Here is a 20,915-nt window from a genome sequence, read left to right on the forward strand (position 1 = left end):
GAAAGTCAGTTTAAAACATCATATATAGTTAGGTATAAACTAACTCTACTAGGCAGAAAGTCAGTTTAAAACATCATATATAGTTAGGTTTACATTAACTCCGCTCGGGTTGTGGCTGCAGCTCAAGGAGCCAATGATGCTGACTGACGATTAACTCACAAGAATAAATGCCACAGGCTATAACCTTTGTTTTTTAATTATTTGTATGCTTAGTAGTGTAATATGTTGAGGTGAACTTATAAGAATTCATTTTGCCTATGGCATGCTCCCACATTTTCTACTTCCTAAATATATTCATCCTTTGCTGTGGTATGAGGACTGCTAAACAGCCTCAGCCTCTATTCACTCATGTTAATATCCACTTCCCTTCTCCTCTGGTGCAGCCACTGTTAAAATGGGACTGGCCTCATGCTTAGTAGGCCACAAGGCTGTTAGATGTGGAATATTCATCACCACTAACCTGCAAATTAAATCTGTGGAGGATCACCCTTGATTTATCATACTTGTACTTGTGTTATAAGGTTGGTCATTGTGCTTTCCAGTGCTTAACCTTATTTAATATGTTTATTTACCTACAGCTCCTTCCTAAAAAGAGATTTTTTTTGCCAAATTACCAACTGTAGGCCACACGCAGCCTCGCCTTAATCAATAGTTCTATCATTTTGCATCAATGAATTCAGAGCAGATATTTGTTTCAAGTTTGAGAATCTTTGGAGAATGCAATGAATATGGACAAAGATGGGCAATAGCTAATTTGCAAATACCTTTATGAGCCATTAGCATTTGCCATTTTTGTCCAACTGCTGTGGAATATATTTGTAATTTACATTAATTGCTGAAAGAAGAAATAAGTTAAGGAATTCATATGTTCTGTTCTGGAAGCCACCTACTGTTCTGCCCTCAATAACATTCCAGTATTAAGAGAATTGGTTAGAGAAGAAACAGCCTGATTCATCATAGACCCGTTTTGCGAGTCTATAATAGCGATTCATAATGAATCGCTATTACAGACTCGCAAAACGGGATTCATGTAGGAATCACAAAAAGATTTGCGATTCCTACAAAATCCTTATTTGCGATTAGCAAATTGCTAATCGCAAATAAGGAATAACTCCCCATTCATTCCTATGGGCCAAAAGGTATTTTAATACCTACGGTAAGAATTGCTTAGGTAGTTTATTCCAGCAGTTTCTGAATTCATGCATTTCGCTCAAGTACAGTAACATATTCCATTGATTTACAGCAACACAATAAACAGTACACATTTACAACAGACAAATCGAGAAAGGAAACAATAAGCTTCAATAAAGAATAGGTAAGAGAAATAAGTGGCGGGCAAAACAGCGAGTAAACAAGAGTGAAGCAGAAAGGTTTTTTCTCTCCTTTTTTAAAATAAGTAAATTAGTCTGAATAGTGCGGCAGGAAATTCTCCCCCCATATCGGTCCCTGGGGGGCCACTGTTATGTTTTCAGCTAGTGATACACCACTGCATAACTTCTTTCTTTGCTTCTTTTCTTTCTTTCCTTCCTGCTTTTCTTCTTTCCTCCTTTCCTTCTTTCTTTCCTTACTTCTTTCATTCTTCCTTTCTTCTTTTTGAATGAATTGTGTCACCCTTCTCATCACCACAGCATTCCCAGCTCTCTGCGGAAAGCTGCTAGTAGGACGCCAGTGCTGTATGACGGCACTAGACTCTCTCTCTCTCTCTCTCTCTCTCTCTCTCTTTCTCTCTCTCTCCCCCCCTCGTAACCCCCCCCCCCCGCACACCCTCCTCCGGAAGATGTAGTAGATAGCCTTTGCAGACCATGTCATTTGTACTTTGTTCATTTGCAGACCTTGCCATATGTTCCTATTTCAGGGTCGATTTGGTTGCCCTTCTGTAAATTGCTATTGACTTACAAGGGGTTGGACTTTGACCTTTGTGAATAGCCTTTTCCTGGTGCCATTAGATGGATATTTTTTGTATTGTTTAATCTATGCAAAATGTTGAGGGTCCATGGAATGGGCTTGTAAATTCTCTCTTTGAAGTCTCTCTTCAAGGTCCTTCGCAGTCATGTATTCCCTGGTGCTTTTTTACCATGTCAAGCTTAGGGTGTTCACCAATGTTATCATTTCCCTTTATCTTAACAGAAACCTTTTCTTTCTTAGAGGTTGCAGCTGGGCTTCCGTCCAGGTGATCTCCTTAGATTTGCATCATTGTTGACTGGTGGTGTGCGTCAGTGTGATAACTCGAGTCTTTCATCCATCGTTTATACTCTAAGGCTGCTTTCAGTATGGTCGATCATGCTGATTTATTGAGCCATAAGGTCAGTTTCAAGCATTTTCTTACAAATAAACCTATAGATTCTTGATTGATGCCTAGGTCTCAGCCTTCACGCCCTTTACAATGAGGCCTCCCATCGTACTTTGCATGATTGTCATGTTACAGGGGTATTGGTGCATGTCATCTTAGTTCTCTACAAGTTTGCCTGATACATGTTATGTTCCTGGAGGTCCGCCCCTGGCGCCCCGAGCGTGGGGCGCGCTAGTCATGTGACTCCTGATAATAAAAAGAGGTCTCGCACGCACGCAGGCGTTCAGAGGCGCGCGACCAAGCAACAAAGTTATTCCCAGTGTCCGACTGAGTTTATTCTAGGGCCACGTGTTAGGCCTACTTAGGATTAGATGCCCCGGAGTGTAGGTCCCAGATTGAGACCCCTAGGGCGATCACACCCCATCTGCAGGACACAACAATTGGCGACGAGGGTGGTTGCCGACCCCTCGCTACGGGTGTGTGTGTGCCCACTCTCGGGTGAGGCGGCTGCGAGCGCTCTCATTCGCTCGTGGTGCTCGTGCCTTGCTGCCACGCACACCCCCACACAGCGCGCCTGGAGGGACGACGACTTCTACCCCTGGCCCTTTGGAGGTGAGCGGCGCTGCCCGACGCTACCCTGCTGCGTGTTGAAGCACGATTGGTCGCGCGAGGCCATTCCCCCGCAGGATCTTCCCGTCCGGTGCCGCACCGTGCTCGGCGGCACGTGCGTGAATCGCACCTCGGCACGCCTGGCGAGGCGATCTGGACGGCGTCCGGTCCTGCCTAGCTGCTCGAGGGGCCGTGGTGTCTGCCCGTCCCCAAGCGCTACATTGCTGTCCGACTCCGGAGCGCCGGTCCCACGCGCTCCGCTGCGGTCGCTGAGGGACGCACAGCGGTCATCGTCCGCACTGCCGGTGGGCATTGACACATCCGTGCACAACCCCAGTCGTCGACGGCCCCATCGAAGTGCCTTCTCGGACCTCACCTCGGCCGGCCACAGGCCTGATCAAGCGCGTCCTGGGCGATGGCTACCATTCCGCCCGTTGAACCGTTTGTGGTGGAGGGTGCGCCCTCCACTCTCGCTCCGAAATGGAAGGAGTGGGTGGACAGGCTCCTAATATTCTTTGAGGCCACCAAGGTCCACAAGGAACAGAAGCCTGCCATGGTTCTCCACCTTGGTGGCAAAGACATTCATTCCATCGCTCGGACCCTCACAGAGGCGAACCCAAAGACTCATCACACCCTGATTAACGCTCTCAATGCACACTTTGAGCCAATGGCGAACCAGGACTACGAACGGTTCATCTTCCGACAAGCACGCAACTGCCGGAAGAGTCGCTGGATGCCTACCACACCAGACTTAAGAAACTGGCACTAACTTGTGGGTTCCAGGATGTAACGGAGGAGATCAGGGGACAGATAATTCAAGGGTGCGCTTCTGCAAAGTTGCGAGAGAGGATCCTGGAAGAATCGGGGAAGCCTCTACCCGACATCCTCACCCTTGGCCGCACAAAGGAGCTGTCCAAGGCCAGGGCGGCCCACATGGAGGCTGCATTACAAGCCAATGTGAAGGTGGAACCGATCAACAAAATACAGGTCCAGACACCGTCCAAATGGCCCAAAAGAGCGACACCCCCTCAAGGCGGGGCATCAGGACAGTCATGCGGTTACTGTGGAGGCCCGAGACACCCGGCACCAGAGTGTCCCGCACGGGGCAAGAGATGCTCAGGATGTGGCAAGATGAACCACTTCGAAAAGGTATGCCGGTCCAAGCGGTTCCGCAAGCCACGCCGGACGGTGCACACGGTCGCAGAAGGTGAGCCCAGCAACAGCGACATGGATGATGATGACGAGGAGGAGCGATCCGTACACAAGGTGCACATGATCGGCACCGCCACCCGACGCACCAGGACACTGCCCCAATGCTCCATCCAGGTGGCGGATCAGGAAATCATGGCGGTAGTAGACACCGGCGCATCTATAAACCTTATGAGTGCGTCTCTCTACAGCAACATGTCGACACCTCCGAGACTCAGCCCCACCCCCATCACGGTGTATGCCTATGGTCAAGACGTCCCGCTCCGGATCCGTGGGAAGTTCAAAGCAGCAGTCCGCCATGGGGACAAAGTCACCAGAGCCAACATCTTTGTGTCGGAAGAGGGTCAAGGCATGCTCCTGAGCTGTAGAACAGCCGAAGACCTAGGGGTGGTCACATTTGCCTTTGGAGTACATGAGGAGTCGGTGCAACAGCTAATCATGGACTTTCCAGATATATTTGAGGGAATTGGGTGTCTCAAAGGTCGCGAAATACATTTGCACGTGGACCCCACTGTGCAACCTGTGGCCCTGCGACACCGTCGCATTGCATTCCACCTTCGGCCACTAGTGGAAGAAGAACTGCAGAAGCTGGAAGCAGCCGGAATAATCGAGAAGGTATCAGGCCCCACCACCTGGGTTTCGCCCATCGTGGTCACGCGGAAACCGAAACAGCCGGGAGCAGTCCGGATCTGCGTAGATATGCGCCTCCCAAATGCTGCCATCAAGAGGGAGCGCCATATCACCCCCACGATAGATGACTTAATCGGGGAAATGGCTGGAGCCTGTTGGTTTTCCAAACTTGACCTTCGTGCGGGGTATCACCAACTGGTGCTAGACAAAGAGTCAAGGAACATCACAACCTTCTCCACCCATATTGGACTTCGCAGATACACCAGACTTAGTTTTGGGATATCCAGTGCGCCTGAAGTCTTCCAAAATGTCATTCAGGAGCTGATCACTGACATACCTGGAGTGATAAATGTCAGCGATGACATCATGGTGCATGCCCGAACAATTCCAGAACACAATCACAGGTTGGCGCAAGTATTCCGCAGGCTCCGCAGTGCGGGACTCACGCTACACCGAGACAAGTGTGAATTCCTACGGACCAAATTAGGATTCTTTGCGTACGTCTTCTCAGCCGACGGCGTCAACCCCGATCCTGACAAAGTCAAAGACATCAAGGATGCGCCACCACCCACGACGGTAACGGAAGTCAGGAGTTTTCTTGGCATGGTAAACTACTGTGGTCGTTTCATCAAGGACCTGGCCAACCTGACCCTCCCGCTGCGTGAGCTCACTAAGGACTCCCCTCCGTGGAGCTGGGGACCGGAACAGGAGAAGGCGTTCCAGGACATCAAGAGCTCCCTCTCCAGCAACACCACGTTGGCGTTCTTTGACCCGCGAAACTCCACACTTATCGCGGTAGATGCCGGACCGGCGGGGTTGGGGGCCGTACTGATGCAAAGGCCAAGAGATGAAATAGACTGGACACCAATTGCCTTCGCCAGCAGGTCCCTCACGGACACTGAACAAAGGTACTCACAGATTGAGAAAGAAGCCATCGCAATTCATTGGGGATGTCGCCACTTCCACCTGTACGTCTATGGTAAGCCGTTTACGGTGGTGACCGACCATAAGCCGCTGGTGGCTCTGTTCTCAGGGACTTCATCGAAACCACCCCCAAGAATAGAAAAATGGATATTGCAACTGCAGGAATACAATTGCAACATTGAGTATCAGCCAGGAGCGAAGAACCCGGCTGATTACTTATCGCGACATCCCAGGCCCGCGACTCCAGAAGAGATGGATGAGGCGGAAGAGACAGAAGCGTATGTGAAGTGGGTAGTGGCCAGGTCATGCCCGCGTCCCATATCCCTGGAGGACGTCGTGAGCGCCACGGCTCAAGACGCCTGCATACAGCGGGCCAAGGACCTCCTTCGGACTGCCAACTGGCAGAAAGCTAAGGAGAGCTGGAAGGCGCTCACCCCGGAGGCTCAGAAAATTATGGAAAGTTTGTACCATGTCAGGGCTGAACTCAATGAAGATACGGCAGGTTGCCTACTGCGAGGACATCGCCTAGTAATACCAACGGCTCTCACGGGACAAGTGATACAACTAGCCCACATAGGTCACCAGGGGATGGTCAAGACCAAGGCCCGGCTGCGAACCAAAGTATGGTTCCCCCTCATGGACGACATGGTGGAGAGCGTGGTGAGGTCGTGCACTGCCTGCCAAGTCACGGGAGACACCTCCCGGGAAGCCCCCATCATTGTGGAGCCCCGACCACAAGGACCCTGGGAGTGGGTCAGTATGGATTTTGGCAGTCTCCCGGATGGAAGACACACTCTGGTAATGATAGATGACCATTCAAAGTACCCCGAAGTGGAAATCGTAACAAGTACTAGTGCAGACTGTGTCATACCCAAAATGGAAAAGATTGTTGCCACTCATGGTGCCATGAAGGAACTTCGAACGGACAATGGACCGCCATTTCAAGGACAGGATTTGGCCACCTACTTGTCATCTCTTGGGACACGCCACAGGCGCATAACACCTCGGTGGCCTCAAGCCAATGGGGAAGCCGAGAGGTTCATGAGGACACTGAACAAAGTCATCCGTATTGCTCCCGATAAGGGACAGTCCGTGGAAATGGCCATTTTTACATTTCTTCGAAGCTATCGCCAGACCCCTCACTCCACAACGGGGGTTGCCCCAGCACATCTTCTCCTAGGAAGAGTGATAACGGACTCCATCCCTCATCATCCACAGTGGTCACCTGAAGTGGTAAATGAAGAGGTGGTTGCGAGGAGAAGAAACACCACGTTTGCCAAAATCAGCCAAAGACGACGGGCCGTGCCACCCCAGTTCAGAGGAGGGGATGTGGTGCTTCTTCGCAATCGCGTCACTAGTGGCAAGTTCAGACTCAATTATGAGAAAAGGCCGTGGCGAGTGATTGGGGTGAAGGGCACCCGTCTCACAGTAATCCGAGGACGAGAGAGGGTGACTCGCAATGTGTCTCACTTCAAACTGTTTCATTCTGCAGCCCCGGAGTCAGAGCATCGGCAGGGTGGTGAACAAACTGAAACTGAAACTGCAACTAATTCACCAAATGTCGAATCAATACAGAGTCACGAGGTCAGACAAAGTAACGATCCACAGGCCTTCAGTGAAGAAGTGGGAGGTGACGCGGAGGCCCTTGAGGAGGCCCCAGATCCGGAGGGGGCCGACAGAGAGGCGCCAAGTCACGAGTCGGAGGCTGGAGCGGAAATGCTGAGTCACAGGGGGTCGCAACGTCGATTAAGAGACAATCCCACCCCCTCCGGCTGGTTAAGAGACTACTTCACGTAAGACTGTTCCCATTTAAATATGCATATAGTTGAGCAGGCCAGCCAGTAAAGTGGTGCTGCACTTAAAGGACACTGAAGGTATCGGTCCTAATGTTCTCTGAGACTGGAGTGAAAATGTTGAAGTGTGGTTTTATTTGTGTTTTGGTTTTTCCTTATTTTAGGAGGAATGTTATGTTCCTGGAGGTCCGCCCCTGGCGCCCCGAGCGTGGGGCGCGCTAGTCATGTGACTCCTGATAATAAAAAGAGGTCTCGCATGCACGCAGGCGTTCAGAGGCGCGCAGACCAAGCAACAAAGTTATTCCCAGTGTCCGTCTGAGTTTATTCTAGGGCCACGTGTTAGGCCTACTTAGGATTAGATGCCCCGGAGTGTAGGTCCCAGATTGAGACCCCTAGGGCGATCACTCCCCATCTGCAGGACACAACAATACAGTAGGCACTTACTAGTTACACGGTTGTATTCTTTTTGTTTATAATAGTCACACGAGAAATTCTGGCCAGATTTAGTGGTTCCAATTGTCTTTTTCTGTTAATCGTTAAAAATAAAGTGAGGACTAAATATTACTTGAAGGGTTTCTCTTCTGTTGCATGGAGGGCTGTAGCTTATCTGTGCCTTGGTGGGTAGTACTGAATGCCATGACAGATAGACAGAAGCCTGCGCCATATTTGGAATGGCTGCCAGAAATATAAGCACAAGCAGTTTAGCCTTTATAGTATTAGCATATGTTTGTAATGGCTGGCAGAGTTCTAAGAATATGCAGTTTAAGGTTCACTGTGTTAGCATACATTTGGATTGGCTGCCAGAAATCTGGGAATATGCAGTTTAAAATTCAGGTATTGGCATATGTTTGGAATGGCTGGCTGGATTTTAAGAATATGCAGTTTAAGCTTTATTGTATTAGCATATCCTTATGAAACATAAATATTCAGATGTGTTTATTTTTGGAGCCCTATTTTGGCAGCCTTAACAATTTTTAAGTATTGTTACCAACAAATGAAAAACAATGGTCCATAGTATAGTGGGGTACTTGTGAAGCAAGCAGTGATTTATTGAACTAATTGCACATCAAACTTTACCAAATTTCTAGAAATAGTCTTGATTTTTTTTTCTCTTTTATTATCACCTAGAGTGGCAAATATTTCAGCAGTGCATTTGTCTTGATATTTTTTTTTAAGGTCTTAACTCCTATTGTGTCAACATTGTAACTAATGAACTACACATCACAACCCTCGGGTGCACAACAGCAACATTATTGAGAGGAATGTACATCTCCCGTAGTCTGGTGCTCCAGAGGGATAGGTGGGCACAGGCTTGGCAATTGACATCTGTGGCTTATGTTTGTAAGCCAGCATAAGCCACACAAGAAGTCCAGTAATCCCTACCAAAGGGCAGTTTGTGGATGGACAGACTGGGTATTTGTTAGATGATGCTGGGCAATTTAGTAGAAAATAATGGTAAAATCATTGATCATTTACGTTGCTTTATAATTTATAAGGTAAACAGAAATTCATATTCTTGTGGTAATTTTCATGTTATGAGGTGGACCTAGAGATAGCCATAATGTAGGCGGTATGGGCGGCGTTATTATGCATAGGTGTTAAAGGTGTCTTCCATGAAATAGTAAGCCTCTGGTCACTGGTTAACTGAAAGCCAGGTCCTCATAAGAGTGAGAAGATTTATATTTGGGGAAGAGAAAAAAGGGCATCCCATTTCGAAACTACAGTCCCGCCTCTTCAGAGCATCGAAACAAACAATGAATTGATGACGTGAGTCTCACTCTATGGTGGTTCACTGCCGAAGCTTGCTTCATGCTGGTACTGCTCATCTTCGAATATCAGCAGAGAAGATCTTCTCTGGTTCTGAAGGTCTCTGACAACACTGTGCATCATCAGAGGCTGGGTTTGCTCCTCTGTGTAATTGATAAGGGTACCAACAGAGAAGAATCTCTCTGGTTCTGAAGGTTACTGACAACACTGAGCATCATCAGAGGCTGGGGTTGCTCCTCTGTGTAATTGATAAGGGTACCAACAGTGAAGAACCTCTCTTTTTTTGACAACACTGTGCATCATCGGAAGCAGAGTACTGCTGACCTATCTCCCTTGTGCAACTGAGGAAGCCAAAATGAAACACTTCCATTCAGTGAAGCAGACGGGGAAGAGTTTATCTTTCTCTTGAACCTAGTTTGTATTTCAGAAAGTTTTATTTAAAAGTGTTTACAATAAGAGCAACATGAGAGATTGAAGTATTTTGAGTACGAGAACATTTGCTTTTACAAATCATATATTCAAGCTCAGTGTGAGAAAACAGATGTGAAAGTTGATATGAGGGGGCCTGCAGCACTTTACACCGCTCCTAAGTAGATACATATGTTATATCAATATTGTCACTTATGATTGGTACTAGTAATGCTTCTGTCAGTGCAACATATATAACATTTCACGCTCGAGGGTAAAATAGCACTCAATGCCAGAAGAAACAGATGCAGAACAAGAAAAAACAAGCATTTGCAATTCAATAGTTCTTGCAGTTACGCAAGTTTAAGCTATTGGCATTGTAAATGACAATGCCTTTTATTTATGTTTTTAAACAAAAACTAAAATAAAAGGCATTGTTATGTGCAATGTCAATAGCTCAACTCGCGTAACTGCGAGACCTATTGCACTGCAAATGCTTGTCTCTGTAATGTAGGGGTGAGTAATGCAGTTTTCAAAGTTAAAACAGAGCCAGCACAGTGCAATGTTTCCTTAGTAGCATGCGCGTGGTGAATATTCGACATTTCATTATACCTTTCGTAGCTTTCTAGCGTGGGATGGAGAGATGCAAGCATAACATTGCCAGTAATCAATAAGGAGCAACATTTAAATTCACGGTTTCTGAATGATTCGCGACCCCAGCCTCAAAGGAATAGATTTAAATAGATTATTCGTGGACAATGCGCTATATCATGGAATCTGACTGACAAAACGGACCGTGAGTCGGGGCATTCTGATAGACGCTAATGAGTTCACGGCGACCATCTGTGCATTTGTTTCTGTTGGTATATGGATGCCAGATGCAATCTGTTGATTTCAGCCGACGCGTCCTTCTGGTTCAGACCACGCCCACTTTCTGAACTCAATGCAAATAGATTCTTGTCTAATGTGCAAAACAAACCTTTCAAGCTAGTTTGTTAATATATTATTAATCCCTCTCTAATGTGTATCAGTGAGGCTCGCCTGTTAAGGCACATGTCCACTGCGGCTCTCCAGGTTTTATATGAGAAACGATTTAATTCACTCAAAAAATTGTCTGTACTCTGTTCGAACACGTAAAAATTATTGTTCATTTTCACTGTTTTTTGTCATAATATAAGCATTAATAGAAAACCTAGCTCAATTTAATATAAAAATCTCTTTTTTCAATAATAAAAATGCGCTTTATTACCCTCAAATGTCTGAATAGTGTAAACGGTTCACGGCCCTTATCTAAGAGGGATTGTACTTGACTCGCTGAATTGAAGTACTGAGTCACACCAGGTGTTGTCCTTGGTTTGAGCACTGAGTCTCAGTCCACACGAAAAATAGTGCACTGTACAATTGGAGCATGGCGAGCATATATCGTATGCGCTACAATAATTTTAATAGTAGTTATTCATTCTATCGACCTCGGAAGGATGAAAGCCTAGCCAGTATTAAATTATATAACCTGCAGGCCGCACCCGATGTCAGCAGCAAGTGCTTAACAACATCGACCTCAATGCCATGCAAAGGATTCCTAACTGAATTAGGACTCAGTGGACACTGACCGCTTCAGAGTTGGAACTGCATCTTTGCCAGCCCAGCGAGGATGATGACACATTTGCGAGACACACGTCTCAGTGGTTCAGCCTGGAAGTCATATCTCCACCCTCCTCCCCAACCCCAGCAGCGATGCGCGTGGACACATGTATCGCTGCAGCACACAAGCAGCTGCCACCCTCTAAATATATATTTTACTTTGCTTGAGAAACAGGTTAATGGGGCTACTTGGACTAACGCCGCCTGTGCCACGCCATAATAACACCATTCTTCTGACGCACTGAGCCATGCTGTGGATCTACTGGCTTACAGTGTCAAACAAAGAAAGTCATTATCACAGCATGCCGACAGGCGCCCCACGCTGCTAACTAATAGCACCTCTCCCGGAAAGGACCTATAATTAACACAGCAGGTCTTCCAGAGAGGAGCACTCTAATTCAATGAACGCGCAAAAGCTGTTCATGTCAAGCACGTTCACAGACCAGAATCTGCTCGTGGGAAGCGCGTTCACACAATTTGCTACCTCTCACATTTTGTTTGCTTTCGATACTTGCACAAGTGCCACCATTGCCTAAGTAACGTTTGTTCTTGTGTTTGAGCGTCCTCCATGTACTGCTGCATTATACCTCAACTTATACTTTGTACTCTTTTGTAACCTGCACACATGTCACTTTTTCCTCCTGTAATGCACCGTTTGCTACCACTTGTACTTTGTTCACTCACGATTGTCACTTTTGCCTCATGTAATGTAACTTTTGAAAAGCGCTCTGACACCGGGTAAAGTCCGCGCTATATTAAAACGCATAAAGAAAGAAATAGAAAAAAAACACAAGAATACAATCGGAAGCTTGCTGCTTGAATGAAGAGGGGTGGGAGAACCGTGCACGCATTTTGGGTGTGCAGATTGCCGTGGTCTGCGGCTCATGCCCAGTGGCGGCGCCTGCAGGCTTCACCATGCTGAGGTCGGTGTGTGCTGCACAGCTCGTGCGGCCCAGGAAGGGGGCAGCCGGGACAGGGACACATGGTGTGCCGCGGTTTGCAGAGGGCTCGGAGGTGGGAGCCACAGAGGTACTGCTACTGTGGTTGGGGGTGTTGTGGGGGATGCCCGGGTGTACTGTAGTGGCGGGAAGGAGCGCTTTGCTGCACGTTGATGGGCCGACAACATAGGCTGCTGTGTCGTAGAGAGGAATTTAAGAGGCTCTGCTGTTGGGATGCGGCGGTGGGGGGGCTCATCCTCAGCGCGGGGGTGGTGGAGAGTGCCACCATTGTCTATGTAACCTTTGTTCTTGTATTTGAGTGTCCTCCGTTTATTGCAGTATTACACCTCTACTTGTAGTTTGTAGGCTTTTGTAACCTGCACACATGTCAGTTTTCCCTCCTGTAATGCACTGTTAGCTTTCTCTTGTAGTTTTTCTAATTTTCTCTTACATTAGTCCTGTTCCTTTTGTGAAGGGCTCTGACACCTTCAATAAACGCATAAATTAAGTAATAAAGAAAATTAAATGGGGCGTGCTGGTGTGGGATGGGACAGTGGTGGGTGCAGAGATGGGCAGTGGCGCTGTCGGGCACCAGAGGTAAATGTAGAGTGAAGCTTCTGCTACATGGCGCCGCCCACGCACGCTTTGTGGCAGATGCGTCTCACGTGCCCGTCCGCAAAGCAGAATCTGCAAGAATCTGTGCGTGCCCCGGTCTGTCTCCCTTGAGAGGCATCTCAACAACAATAGGTCTCGAGAGCGAGACCTAAAAAATAAGAAAGTTAGAAGTATGGGGCAAGGGAGGGTCTAATGAAGAAAGGTCTTCTCTCCTCTGATAAACGATACTGTTAGAACATGCCATCTGGTGATGTTTGTTTTTGAAACTGGCCTTGAGAAGGCTCCACAATCTCCCAAATGAATGAGGAAGTCAGAAGGGTGTGAGCAGCACGCAGGTGGTAGCTAGGGGAGTGTGTTTTGAGAGCCTTAAACTTTCACACGCTGGACTGTACGGCTCTAGGCCGAGGCACATGTTCATTGTTCAGAGGGCACAAAGCACAAATCATTTCCCTTTGGGGTGGTTTAAGTTGAAAGGTGTATCTGGACGAAATTAGACAAAGTCGAATTTCAGTAAACTCCCCCTACTGTGGATTAGTGTTTTCACACACTTGAATTGTGTGTCAAAAAAGGAAAGATTACTTTATTTTACGTATTTGACATACCATGAATGTAGCTTTTAATGAGAGCATTTGTTTATCAAGAGCATCTCAAATTTGAAGAGCTGCACGTAGATGACTTTCTTGGTACAGGTATGTGGTACAGCTGGGGTTGGATTATGGAGTTCATGGTGTGATGGCAATGAGAGCATGTAATCAGGACAATATTAGACAGCGTACTCTAAAGCTGCATTGTTTGTTGTGTTAAACAATATCTGATTCCACACACTTACTTTACATTATAGGTATTACTATTTCCGGTACTTGGCTGTTGTGATTGACCCCAAAACACATAATCATTATGTCACATGAATAATCTAGGATTAAGACTATAAAATGAATTTATATGCCGTTTTCAGTTATGGATGAAAATACTCCCTTGTCCTTTGTTTGTGTTTATGGTCTAAGTAGTGCAGCAAAGGAGGTTACTTCAGTTAATAATACATAAACCTTTTTGGATCACAGCAAAAAAAACTGAAATGTGTTATTGTTGCTGCATAATAAAAGAATTAAAAAATTAAGCCAAATTTTGTAAACTAAAAACTTCTTTGCTCTAATAATTAATGGGCATGCAACACAAATAATGCAAAATTAGTTTTTATTTAAACAACACTTATTCAATGTAAGTTTTCTTGTGAATAGCTCAGTTGCATATATGATAGAGACATCTAATCGCACATTCCTTTCGGTGAACTTCTAGGCATCAGGCTGGATCCAGAAGATTTTTTTTAGCAGTACCCCTGCGCTCCAGAAGGTGGCTTCGGTGAACACCACGTGACGTCTTATGGCGTCAAGTTTGACGTGATGACGTCCGCGTCATCTATAAAGGGTTTCACCTTGACACACTGACATCAGTTCTTTTTTTCGTGCCAGCCAGTGCAGATCCTCCAGACTTTTTTCAAGTTTTTGTCTATCTTTTTTGGTGTGTAGGATGTCTAGGAAGACCTCGCGCTTCAAACCATGTGCCGTCTGTCACCAGGCCATGTCGGTTATGGACCCCCACCTCGTATGTTTTTGGTGCCTGGAGTGTGACCACCACCTGAAGTCATGCTCTGACTGCCAAGGCTCCCAAAGCTTTGAGGGAGTGGTCCCTAAAGGTGCTTGCGGCCCAGCGTCTGACACGTCTCAAATCTCCCCAAAGATCTCGTTCCCGCTCCCAGTCTCGGTTGAGGGGAAGGTCCGAGCACCGCTCTGGGTGATCCAAGTCTTCGTCCTCCCAATCAAAATCTTCAAAGGGGTCAGATAAAAAGCACCATAAAAGGCACAAGAAGTCGAAGCATGCTTCAACTTCATCCTGTCTATCGCACGATAAGACAGAGGATTCTCAGCATTAGAGGCCCTGTTCCGCAGAGCAGGTGACTGGGTCGGCTCCCCATTTCCCTCCTTTTCTGGGGTCAGGAGTGACCCCTGCCAGGTTAAAAGAATTTTATGACCCATGTGTGCCATATTTGGGTGACCTGACCGGGCCCCACAGGCTCAGCAGAAGGAATTCCTCTGGGTTCTTTGCCGATGGCTCCGACCCGGTGCCCAAGGCGCCTCATGGATCCATCCACAGATCCAGTCCACACACTCATTATTCCCCAATGCTGTATCCCATGGAGAGACCCTCAACATTGCCGGCACACAGCAGTAGAGCCAGCCCTATTCTTATTCCCTATGACCCAGATCCAGTCGGGCGTCCTCCGACTCCAAGACTAGAGCTGACAGATCCTTTGGGCTCTATGTCATATCCTCAGCCTTATTCCAAAGGATTAGGATTGGAGGAAGATTGGGAGAGGATGCAGGACGCCTTAGAAATACCACCTTACAGAGAAGAAATGGACTGGTATGAGGAACTGAGTGATGCTAGAGGTTTGGATACCTCACCAGGACTTAGCATGCGCTCCCCTCCTAACCTGGCTATGTAGGAGGGAGCTTCCTTCGCCATGGTTGTGCATAAGGCTGCGAAGGTCTTGGACCTGCAGCTTCCTACTGTAGCAGTCAAGACCAGTGTCTTGCACCTGGTTCTCCACCTCAGAACCCTTTCTACCTTTAAGAGAGGCCTTGACAGATGTTCTTCTGGGTGCCTGGTCCAAACCCAGCTCAGGGGCTCCTGTGAATAGAACAATTGCCCGTCGCCACCACCCTGCACTGGGTGACAGTGCTTTCCTCGCCTCTCACCCAACCCCTGAGAGCTTGGTGGTCTAAGCCTCTACTTCCCGTCGTGCGTTCCATTCCGTGCCCTCAGATAAGGAACCCGAGAGGCTGGATAGCTTTGGAAAGAATTTTTTTTCCACCAGCCTAGCATTGCGCTCAGTAAACATTGCATGCATATTGGGCTGTTACCCCCATTACCTGTAGGAGACGTTTGTGTATATGCAGCTGTAAGTCCCAGAGGAGGCCTGTGTTCCCCTCTCCCAAGATGTTGTATAATGGATTTGATACAGCAAATACGCTGTGGCCTTGACACAACATACTCACTGAGCAGAGCGATTTCCTTGACGGTGGCCTGGTTGAGAATGTCTGGCTTCTTAGGGGATGTCCAAGCAAACCTGATGGACATGCCCTTTGATGGCTGTCATCTTTTTGGGGACCGGGTAGATGCAGTGCTAGAACACTTCAAGGGGTCGCGATCTACGGGAAAGTCCTTGGTCTCTCTGTATCATCCCATCCTGCGTCTGCCTTTCGCTCCTTTTGTGGCTACAGCTGCACCAGCCCTATCCTAGCCAGAGGACCACGCAAGTTCAGCAACCTCTGTGCGGCCGACGGCGCGTTTCCCCCGACTGCATGGGTCAGGCGGCCAGAAGTCAGGTCAGGCCACAATCTTCTCCCCCTATGCCTCCTCCAAACCTTCCATGTCTGATCCGCCCAGCTCATGGGTACCCAGTTGGTGGCAGGACATGCCATTACTTCCACCACCGGCAGGACATCACCTCATCTAGGTACGTTTTTGCAAATAGTCAGGAAGGGCTAATCCCTCCCTTTTGGGATTACCCCCCTCCATTCCTTCAACATATGATTGGCTGGCAGAGGATCACCTTATTTTGCTTCAGGAGCAAATCAGACTCCTTTGGCCAAGGTAGCTATAGAGTGGGTTCCAGGGCCAGAAGTGTGCCGTGATTGCTGTTCCCACTACTTTCTGGTGCCCAAAAAGGACAGAGGACTCTTTCCTAGCCTCGAACTCAAAACCCTCAACTACTTCCTTAAAAAGTTCAAGATGCTCACTTTGGCTCAGGTTCGGTCTGCCCTCTATTCGGGAGACTGGATGGTAGTGTTGGGCTTGCATGATGCAGATTTCCATATTCCCATCCGGCCTGCCCATCGTCGCTACCTGCGTTTTTTGGCAGGCCTCAAGAGTTTTCAGTTTGCCGTCCTCCTCTTTGGCCTCCCAGTGCCCCACAGGTATTCACAAAGGTAATGGCGGTGGTCGCAGCTCATCTGCGCAGATCAGGGGTTCCAGTCGTACCCTGTCTTGATGACTGGCTGTTGATGGCAGGCTCGCCCCAGGTAGTCGTTTCCCACCTTCGAACCCTGCGGCCGACTTCATGCATTTGCTGGGGTTCAAATTAGTGTGCTGAAGTCGTACCTGACTCCCTCTCAGACGATCCCTTTCATCAGAGCCATTCTGGACACAGTGCAGTTTTGGGCCTATCCTCCTGAGAAGCGAGTGCTGGATATTCAGGCTATGATGCCGGTGTTTCAGCCTCTATCCAGGATTATGGTGAGAATGACTCTGGGGCTGCTGGGCCTCATGGTCTCCTGCATCCTGCTGGTGACTCATGCCAGATGGAACATGCTGGCTTTGCAGTGTGACCTGAAGTTCCAATGAGCGCAGCATCAGGGAAATCTCACCAACCTGGTCCAGATTTCGGTGGGAACTGCGAAAGCTCTGCCCTGGTGGTTGACAAACGGCAATTGGGTCAGAGGCAGAGCACTCTCCCTTCCCCAACCAGATCTCACAGTAGTGACAGATGCGTCACTTCTGGGATGGGGTGACCATCTGGGGTAGGTGGAGATCAGAGCACTCTGGTCCCCGGTGGAAGCCGGGATCCAAATCAACTTGTGGGAGCTATATGTGATCAGATTGGTACTGAAGGACTCCCTCAAGGAAAGACACGTTCTAGTGTTCATGAATAACACCACCACCATGAGGTGCTGCAACAAACCGGGCAGGGTGGTGTTGTGGACCCTCTGTCAGGACGCCCTGTGCCTCTGGACTTGGCTAGAACAGCAGGTGAGCATAGATCCTCCGACCCGGCTTCCCCTCCAGTCGGATCTTCTATCGCAGCAGCAGGAGATGGTCCTTCACCCAATCCTGTCAACCCTCCGCCTCCTTGCGTGGAGATTGAGCCATGACAGTTGAAAGCTTTCGACCTTCCTCTTGAACTGTGCAAAGTGATTTTGATAGCCAGGTTTCCCTCCCTTAAGTTGGTATATGCCTGCGGATGCCAAATATTTTGTAAATATTTTACAGACCGGTCTATTGACCCTTTGTCTGCCTCCCTCTCTGACATTCTTCTTTACATCTGTCTCTTGCAGAGCAGGGCTCTGCTCAGGGCACTCTAAAAGGTTACCTTTCCGTCCTGTCTGCCTTTTTACGGTTCAATCCCATATTGTACGTAGATTTCTGAAGGGGCTTACGCATTTGTTTCCCCCATCACCTTTCATCATACCCTATTGGGACCTTAACTTATTCCTTACTTATCTTATGTGTGTGCCATCCGAGCTGCTGCATAATTGCCCCCTCCGACTTTTCACAATCAGGACAGCCTTGTTAGTGGCAATAACTTCTGCCAGGAGGATTAGCTAGCTGCAAGCACTTTCAGATCAGTCTCTTTACCGGTCTTTCCAGACCAAGTAGTGCTCACACTAGGTCTTCATTTTTGCCTAAAATTGTGACCCCCTTCCATGTAGGGCAATCTGTCACCTTGCCCACCTTATATGCTCCTCCTCATCCTTCTAAGGAAGAGGATTGTCTCCACTGTCTGAACCCAATAAGAGAGTTATCTTTCGACTTTGACCACACTAAAGAGTTCCACGTAGACAACCAACTCTTTTTGGGGAATGATAGAGCAAAGAAGGTATGTGCTGTTCAAAAGAGAATCCTCTCACAATGTGTTATCCTCTGCATTACGATTTGTTATGCTCTGGCAAAGAAACAGCCTCCTGAAGGCCTTAGAGCTCATTCCACCATGGCCAAGGCAGCCACTCTGGCCCTTCAGTGTGTTCTGGTTCTTGACAGCTGCCAGGTGGCTATGTGGGCCTCCCTGCACACGTTTGCCAAGCATTATTGCCTGGACAATCAGGACCATAGGGTGGGCCTCTTTTGCCGTTCTGTCCTTCAGGACTTATGGTTTAAACTTTTCCGCAGTCCCTCCTCAGGGGATGTTATTGCTTGGGTATCTGTGCTCAGGTAAGGAATCTGCGGCTAGATGTCTCTGTCAGATGGACAAGTTACTTACTTTGGTAGAGAAATGATCTAGCCGCAGATTCCTTACTGATCCACCCATCCTCCCGGCACTGTCTCTCAGTTCTTCATGTTAGGGCAGTTCCTCTTCAGGGCCCCAGTTGATTAAACACACCACTGTCCGTTAACTTCATGGCTCCACGTTTCTGGCATGGAATGTCATGAAACGTACTGGAGTCAGCGGACCACAGTGGCAACTAGATAGACGGCACAGACATCACAACGACAAACTCGATGCAATACGATGTCATGCGGAGTTGACCAACGCCACCTACCAGCATGCAGGTGTACTGTTAAGAAAAATCTTCTGAATTCAGCCTGATGCCTGGAAGTTCACAGGTAAGGAATCTGTCGCTAGATCATGTCTCTACCAGATAAGGCATTACCAAAGTGAAGTAACTTGTCTGTATGCCTGATTTACAACGAAAAAATATGTCATCATGTGTATTATCGTTTTCTGATTGCTGGTCTTTTCCACTGATGTTCTTGTAATATGGACTGGAGCAAATAAAACACGGTTTACTCACTCCGAGTAGTAGAATACAATGAATAACTGTGGGGTCTTTGAGGGCTGTGTAAGCTACAGCTGGGTTTATCGCTCCACTGAATAATAAGGTTCAGTAGCGGTTTCAAACTGAAAACGAATAGGAAAATAGTTTTCACTTAAATTAATGTTATGCTTTTTCAATTTCGTGCATTTGTTACATTTTCCCGCTTGTTGGTTCCTCAAGCCTACCCTAAACTCTGTTGGTATTTAATCATATATTATGCACCAGTTAAAATATTGAAGTAAAATATACATTTACTCCTTTTCCAGGTGCCACAGCAGTCCTGATCCCCCGTTTGGACTTGGTGATCTCCTTCGTGGGCGCGGTGAGCAGCAGCACGCTGGCTCTGATCCTGCCTCCTTTGGTTGAAATTGTCACATTCCACAAAAGTAATTTGAGCTGTTGGATCATTCTGAAGGATATCTCAATAACAATCATGGGGATTGTTGGTTTTGCAACTGGAACATACGTGACCATTGAAGAGATCATTTATCCTACTGGCGCCTTGAATCCTGCTCCCACCTTGAATTTCACTGCCACCTTGAATCCTGCGACACTCACAGAGAGCCCACTGGCAGCTTTCAATTCCACACACTGGAGTACAGGAGTAAACTAATAGTCGAATAACAGATTTCTGTGCCTCTAGGAGTATGTCTGGGCTTAACTGGGACCTTTATAATAAAGTTGGTGAATTTTGGGACATTGGACATCTGGGCAAGACTTCCACCTTGCATTCTTAATCAATGTTACTTTGTGACAGGTGTAATTGTACTTTGATGCAGTTGTTTGTTCCTTTAGGGAACCTCATTTTTCCAGAGCCTTATCTTTCTGTGCAGTCGTTTTTCCCATATTATCCATTTGGTTAAAAATGGTTTTCATTAGCAGGGTAAACTATCTTTTTGGGGAAAAAACTTGGGTGATGACAGCATTGCAAGGACAGCCAATGATGATGATTTCTAAATGAGTTTTATATTTGGAACCTGCCCCGTTTTCACAGGAATTGAAATTTTCTGGGACCTTGCGGACAACATTTATGAGATTCTCATATGATTTGTTTATGAGATTTGCCTGGAGATCTGACTGCAGCCTGCTGCTGAAAGAAGTAGAAACGTGCCAGAGCCAAATTCAAGTGGAAAGGTATGAGCACATATCTATAGTCACCATATTATTGGTGGCACGTCAGCAAAATGTGGTGTTTATACTTTCAACGATAAAAGCGAAAATCTGTGTTTTGTTACACATAATAAATATTGGTTCTTTTATATTTTGATATATTCTTGATTTACTGTCCACAAGGATTCGTTTGAGGCGTAGGATGTATCCTCAGTTAGCGAAATGTTCTGTTGCTGCATTTAGGATGTATGCTGAAGATTTCCTCTCATCTGATTTGTAACAAAGAAAGAGTCATGAGATTTGTAATGTTTTTAACTAAAAAGGATTTTGTGTTTAATGTTTGAGTTCTGTTCCAAGATCAGTCCCGAATCTATCACAGGAGCATCAA

The 20,915-nt window shown here is 47.2% G+C and overlaps 1 protein-coding gene across 2 annotated transcripts in view; it reads left to right on the forward strand.

Annotated features, from left to right (window-relative positions):
- Positions 1-20,678, forward strand: part of SLC36A4 (solute carrier family 36 member 4) — a 1,006,806-nt gene extending 986,128 nt beyond the window's left edge. For both annotated transcript variants that reach the window (XM_086935317.1, XM_086935318.1), the window contains exon 12: positions 19,684-20,678. In XM_086935317.1, the coding sequence (XP_086791443.1) occupies positions 19,684-20,030 (347 nt within the window). In that variant the 3' untranslated portion in view covers positions 20,031-20,678. The remainder of the gene's footprint in view (positions 1-19,683) is intronic.
- Positions 20,679-20,915: the final 237 nt, after the last annotated feature.

Source organism: Lissotriton vulgaris, chromosome 8 (genome assembly GCF_964263255.1).
Source record: "Lissotriton vulgaris chromosome 8, aLisVul1.2, whole genome shotgun sequence".
Classification (NCBI taxonomy): domain Eukaryota; kingdom Metazoa; phylum Chordata; class Amphibia; order Caudata; family Salamandridae; genus Lissotriton; species Lissotriton vulgaris.